The 6,863-nt window shown below is 46.7% G+C and overlaps 1 protein-coding gene across 2 annotated transcripts in view; it reads left to right on the plus strand.

The window, feature by feature from the left end:
- CCDC88C (coiled-coil domain containing 88C) overlaps positions 1 to 6,863 on the plus strand; it is a 1,480,266-nt gene that overhangs the window by 840,856 nt on the left and 632,547 nt on the right. For both annotated transcript variants that reach the window (XM_044074710.1, XM_044074709.1), the window contains exon 7: positions 5,488 to 5,628. In XM_044074710.1, coding sequence (XP_043930645.1) covers positions 5,488 to 5,628 — 141 coding nt within the window. The remainder of the gene's footprint in view (positions 1 to 5,487; positions 5,629 to 6,863) is intronic.

Below are 6,863 nucleotides of genomic sequence, written 5' to 3' on the forward strand. Positions count from 1 at the left end.
AGTTAATGGACAGGGGCTTGTTAAAGCATCCTTTTCAAGAGGCGTTGAGTGACCAGGATGTGGCCAGCAAGTCTTACAAGTCCTCTAGATCTTCTCTGGAATCTAAGGACTCTAAGCAGTCTAATAAATCAAAAAAAATTGGAGGATTCTGTGACATTGACTCCACAGACCTCAGAGCCAGCTGTCTTTTCTTTTCAGAGCCGGACCACAGCACTGTAGCCGGTATCCAAAGTGCCTCAGTCACCATTGCTCCAGTCGGCACCATCAGTGGATTCATCTAGGTCATCTGTCAGCCTGTCGGATTTGGATATGGATTGATTGGTGCAGAAGCATTTACAGGCACCAGGCTTTGCTAAATTGTTGTCGGCTCCGAACCAAGTGGCTCTGGAGCCGAAGACCACTACTCCTGCTTTGACTACTCCTCCTCCGAGCCATACCAGACCTTCAGAGCCAGATGAAGCAGACCTGTTGATCGTGGAGCCTTTGGAGCCGAGATCTGCTCCACTGTCTTTGGCTTCATCCACTCTGACGTCCTTGGCACTGACCGGGGACTCTAGGAGCCAACACTCTCCAGTCGGATCCAGGGAGGATAGTCAGACCGACTTGTCAGTACCAACTCTTCCTCTCGGGGCTTCGGCTCGGATGAGCTCGGCTCCTACCTCCAGCTCAGAGCCCACGGCCTTGGTGCGGGAGGGGTTTGCGGTTCCTTCCCATCAGAGCCGTGGTGCCTTCGAGGCCATGAGGAGAGCTTTGTCCCCCAAGACATCCTCAACTTCAGGCCTTGCTTCCTCATCCCCTAAAGTGGCCTGTGTCTGCTTCCATCATCCAGGCTAGGCGTAGAGACCCAGAGCCTCCAGTAGCTCGACACAGTGCCCCCTGCTCTTCCAAGACTTCCCCTGGGGCTCCCACTGAGGAGGTTCCCAGGAATAGACTGGGCAAGAGCAGACACTTGGACTCCTCACAGGAGTCTTTAACATCTGACACCGACTTGGATGATTCAGAAGGGTCCCCGTGGTCCCCCTCTGAGGATATCTCCTTTGCTGAGATACTTGGGATCCTTAAGCAGAGGGGTGATTGGCAGTCCAAAAGTCCTACTGAGGATGAGTCATTTCTCCAGAAGGCTTTTGGGTCTCAACCCTCCACCTCTTGGGTGTCTCCGCCCTTCGATGAGCTCATGCAGTTGATCTCTCGGAGGGCATGGGAGTCACTGGAGTCCATGGAGGCTGTTCCTAGGAGGCCTAACAAGTTTATATCAGCTCCACCAGATAAAAGCTTCTTATCAAAAGGAGTCTCTGTTGATGCCATGGTGTTAGCAGCGGCCACCAAAAAGGAAATGTCTGAGACTTCCTTGTCTATTCATCCTCCTAATAGAGAGTCTAGGATCATGGATAGATATGGGAAATGCATGTTTAGTTCAGCGACTTTTGCTCTCTGCTCACTGAACTACTTAACCCATTTCAATAGATTGCAAAGAGATCTCCTTAAGGAGTTGGGAGATACTCTTCAGGGTACAGCAGCTGCAGGGGCCTCTGACAAAGTTGCTGCCCAGCTTGCTACCCTAAATTCTATTGTCAGCTCATCCATGCGTCTCATATCCTATGCAGCTGATGGAAAGCGGGTACAGGAATCGCTCTCAGAAAACATTCCTGGATGCGCTTGTGTTCCTTCGCCAAGCCCTTTAAGTCATCCTTCATAAACACCCCTTTTGATGGCTCATCCCTTTTTGGGACTAAAGTGAAGGAAACTCTGACCAGGTGTGAACAGGAGGGAAAGACGGTCTGCCATTGGAGTCAGTTTTTCCACCCCTACCCGGCCTTATCCCATAAGCCAAAGGGTTGGAAAAATGTGGTTCCGGAAAGCCCAAGGAGCCTTTCAGGACACACGTGGTGAACCCCCCCCTCCAGGGGCAGAGGAGGGGTAAATAGTGGAAAACACCACCCTCACAGCAGAGGGGGTCCGCAACATCAGGGTGACAGAGATCACTTCTCTGGTCAATCCTACCAGTGCTCCTAAAAAGAGGCCCGACTGTCCTGCTCTGGAGGCAATTGGGGGTCACTTATCTTTGTATCCAGATGCCTGGCAAGAAATAAAAGACAGCTGGGTACAAAGTATAATTTCCAGATGGTATTTCATACCATTCGCCACCCCCCTATCTATAAGGAGAATCCCGGACATTCCACCCAGTTACAGGGAACAAGCAGCTATAGAGGTCCACAAGTTGCTAGAAAAAGAGTCATTCAACCAGTCACAGCAGACCAAACAGGGTCCGGAACCTACTCAAGGTTCTTTTTGGTTCCAAAGAAAACAGGGGACTGGAGACCCATTTTGGACCTCAGCAGACTCAACCAATATGTGAAGAAAGAGAAGTTCCGGATGGTCATGCTCCAGTCTATACGTCCCTTCTTGGGGAAAGACAATTGGATGTGCTCAATAGATCTTAAGGATGCGTACTACCACATAAACATGGCCAGGCCATCCAGAGATCACCTGCATTTCCAGCTGGGAGCCAATCATTATCAGTTTCGAGCCCTGCCCTTTGGTCTCACTACAGCCCCCAGAGTGCTCACCAAATGCATGGCAGTGGTCACGACTCACCTGAGGCATCTAGGATTCCAGGTGTTTCCGTACCTAGGCGATTGGCTCCTTACCGCCACCACCAGGCATCAACTGAACCAGGCAAGGGAGTACACTCTGTCACTCTGCAATCAGTTAGGCATTACAGTCAACTCAGAAAAGTGTGCCTTGTCGCCATCGCAGCATATCGCTTTCATCGGGGCAGAGCTAGACACTTCAACCACCACTCTAACACTACCAATCAAAAGAGTCTTCCTTCTTCGTCAGCGTGTCAGCACTTTGGTATCGAAAGACAGAGCACCAGCTTCAGAGGTTCTGAAAGTATTGGGGTTTGATGGCTGCAGCAATCCTAGCCATACCATTAGCAAGAATGCATATGTGGATTCTTCAATGGCTGTTGTTCACTCAATGGTCTTACCAGGAACTTCCCATGGACCATACGATTTTGATTTCGAGCTCTTGCAAGAAAGATCTCCAGTGGTGGTTGACATCTCTTCACGTCACCATAGGATGCCCCTTTGTTCTACCCCCTCCAGTAGCTGCTGTGACCACGTATGCTTCCCTGATAGGGTGGGGGGGGGGCATATTCAGGGAAAGACTGCCCAAGGCACATGGACAGATCAAGAGTCAGATTTGCATATCAATGTTCTGGAGATGAGAGCAGTACTTTTGGCATTGCAGTACTTCCAGGACTCTCTTCCCCTAGGAACGATTGCAATTCATACAGACAATATGTCAGTAGTCTGGTACTTGAACAAGCAGGGGGGAACCAAGTCTTACCCCCTTTGCCGAGAAGCCCTCAGAGTTTGGCAGTGGGCTGTTTCCTCCCAGCGCTTTCTGTTGGAAATGCATATCCCGGGGAGAGCCAACGTGGTAGCAGACAGACTGAGCAGGGCAATCTTGTTGCCGCACGAGTGGTCCCTCAAGAAAGCGATTGCGGACAGGATTTTCTGCAAATGGGGCCAGATTTGCTGCAACCTTTTTGCCAGCCACATCAGCAGGAAATGCAGAAGCTACTTTGCCCTGATTCCTCCTCTGGGAGAAGCCCCGAGACATGCACTCATACAAGATTGGCCCCCAGGTTTCCTCTATGCTTTTCCACCAATCCCATTGATACCCAGAGTTCTACAGAAAGCAAAATCCCTGGGAAGGACCATCATTCTTATAGCCCCTCATTGGCCTCAGCAGATTTGGTTCCCATTCCTTCGACATCATCTCTTGGAGGATCCCTGGATTCTGGACCCAGTTCCAGACCTTCTGACACCCCCGTCGGGGGACCTTCATCCTTCTCTGCAGTCACTGAAGCTGACAGCTTGGCTGCTCCAGTTCCCCTCATAGCCAGGCTTCAGAACTTCTTCAGTGAGACAAAACAGATCCTTTTGTCTTTTCATAAGCCGTCCACTAGAAGATTATATCTTAGTAAGTGGAAGAAATTTTCCATATGGTCTTCTAAGCAGAACATTGATCCTTATCAAGCTCCCTTGACGTCCATATTAGAATTCTTGACTATGATTTTTAACAAAGGAACAGCAGCCGCAACAGTTCGGGTCCAGTTGGCTGCTATAGCTAACTCTCATCTTAGGATTGACGGGCTAAATATCATGTCCCACAAGTTATCCAAGGCTTTTCTCAAGGGAACATTTCATATGAGACACCTGTAAAAACTCCCTATTCTCCATGGAATCTAAATTTTATGCTGTCTCCTATAATCCTTCCACCGTTTGAACCAGCTTCATCTTGTGACCTTAAATATTTGTCATGGAAAACCATTTTTCTGGTGGCTATTATTTCTGCCCGCAGAGTGTCAGAGCATCAGGCTTTATCTATCAGCCCTCCTTATTTGATTTTTCATGCTGATAGTGTATCTTTTAGGACAAACCCCTCTTTTTTTACCCCAAATTTGTTCGGAATCCAATATCAACCAAGTCATTGAGTTGCCAGTCTTCTTCCCTAATCATTCCAATAAATTGGAGTATATGCTGCACAAACTTGACGTTCAGACAGCTCAGATTTTATTTGGACAGAACAAAAAATATCAGGAAATCAGACCAGCTCTTTGTGTCATTCTCTGAATCCAGAAAAGGTAGACCAGTGGCTAAAACAACTCTGTCTAAATGGTTATCTGATTGTATCACATTTGTCTATTCAGCTGCTAATATGCCTTTGCAACACAAGATTAAAGCTCACTCAACCAGAGCAGTTTCTACATCCTCTGCGTTCCAAGCAAAACTGCCCCTTGATAACATTTGTGCAGCAGCCACTTGGTCTAAACCTCATACCTTTATCACGCATTACAAAGTTGATGAGGCCTCCAGGGACTGGGCTTCTTTTGGGTTTACAGTCCTGAGGAATGTACTCCCGTAAGCCACCCGAGATTGATGGTGCTAGGGACTCTACCAATCACTTAAGAATGAACGGCGAGATTGAACAACTTCACATTAAGAAGTTATGTACTCACCATAACGTTCCATGTGAGTTGTTCATCTCGCCTTCATTCTTGCGTCTCTCCCTCCTTCCCCCTCCTGGCTGATAGTTGACCTAGATGTTGGTCTCATCCTGGTTGCTCAATAGTCCAGTATATGGCTATAGTACACACAGCAAACAAGGTCTGAGGTAATTCACAGTGCATCATGGGATAGGGGCTTGACCTCGAGCTACTGGAAGACCTCAAGCTTTGCATACGGCCGTACCAGAGCCGATGGATCGGCTCCGAACCCATCAGTCAAGAATGAAGGCAAGATGAACTACTCACATGGAATGTTATGGTGAGTACATAACTTCTTATTCCTTTTCAAACAGTGCTTGAATAGGTGAATAATTGTATTATGTTGTTTAGCTGCTAAGCACATGCCTCATTCAGAGGATATTAATTCTGTTGTATGTTGATATTAAATTTACCTTCACCATTTGCAGGTAACACATGACCAGGAGAATGTATTTGACCTTCAGTTGCTTGAACATCCTGATATGACTTTGGATGAGCTTGAGACACTTTCTAGAAACATGGCTGTCCATCTCAAGAGGCTGATTGATGAGCGGGATGAATTTTGTGAGGTAATAATTTACTTTGCGTGGAACAGTGTATTAGCTGGTGTGAGACTTCTATCAGTGCTGAGTCACCTGACAATGAGAGAACCACATGCTCCTCTACTGGCTGAGAATGTTTTTTTGAGCCAGTAAGGCAAAAGAGATTTGAAGTAAAAGTCATTCTGGAGTCTTGTGCATTGATAGGCCATCATGAAGATGGACAATTTCACTTTATACTTAATGGACACGGAGTGGTATCCTTACTTTTAGTCTCCAATATGCTTTATATTTGTTTACATGTTGCTGGAGTGTTATATATAGGTCTAGCTACTGGCGAAGGCTGTGTATTGGGTGTCTTTCCAGTCTCCAGTATTGTTTTTGCACAGCATTGCATTCCATCCCCCCATGCACTAACCTAACTGCACAAGTGTATTTATTTGTTTTATTTTATTTGTTTGTATTTATTTTTATGGGTAGACCACTGATCTCTGTGGACCTTTTTCAGCCTTAGACCTGGGCGGTGTCTGGTTAAGTGTCTTGTTCAAATTCATACAAGTACGCAGTGGAGGCTGAAGGAATCAAACCATGAGCACTGGACCACGGGAAACAGCTCATTAACAACTTCTTAATCCTCTAAGCCACCTGCTAGACTGACTAAATAGTATTTTTAAACCACATTGCATTCCATCCATCAGCAGAGTTGCATGGATGTGGACTTACAGAACATTGCATTCCATCCATCCTCTCATCCATTAACAGAGCTGCGTGGATGCGGCCTTACGCAACATTGCATTCCATCCATGCACCCACTAACAGAGCTGCATGGTAGCACCTTTCATCCACTGACCCATCTGTTAACAGAGGTGCATTGTGCATCTGAAAGGAGGCCTATGGGTTGTTGTTGGTCAAGGGTTTATTGACGGGATGTAGTGCTTTGGTTTACATAAATCATAGCTGTGACATCTGCTGAATCCGTCTACTTGTTTGCTTGTTTGATAATCTCATGCATGGCTGGTGTAGGAACCTTTGGCCACTACTCTGCATCAAGTGGCACTAATTCTAACCCATGGTATGTCGTAGTTAGAAGATCAAGGTGGTTTCAGAATTTTAAAGTTTAAACCAATGAAACAAGAAATAAGTGAAAAATAAGTGATATCCACAGGCCAAAAATCACAGAGCTTCTTCTTGGTCACCTCACAAAGTGGCCAAGTGCTCCTCATTAGTTATGCGATTTCTCTTTAAATATCAAGGGGTCATTTTCA

This window comes from Protopterus annectens, chromosome 6.part0, assembly GCF_019279795.1.
Source record: "Protopterus annectens isolate FY-2018-M chromosome 6.part0, PAN1.0, whole genome shotgun sequence".
NCBI lineage: Eukaryota > Metazoa > Chordata > Ceratodontiformes > Protopteridae > Protopterus > Protopterus annectens.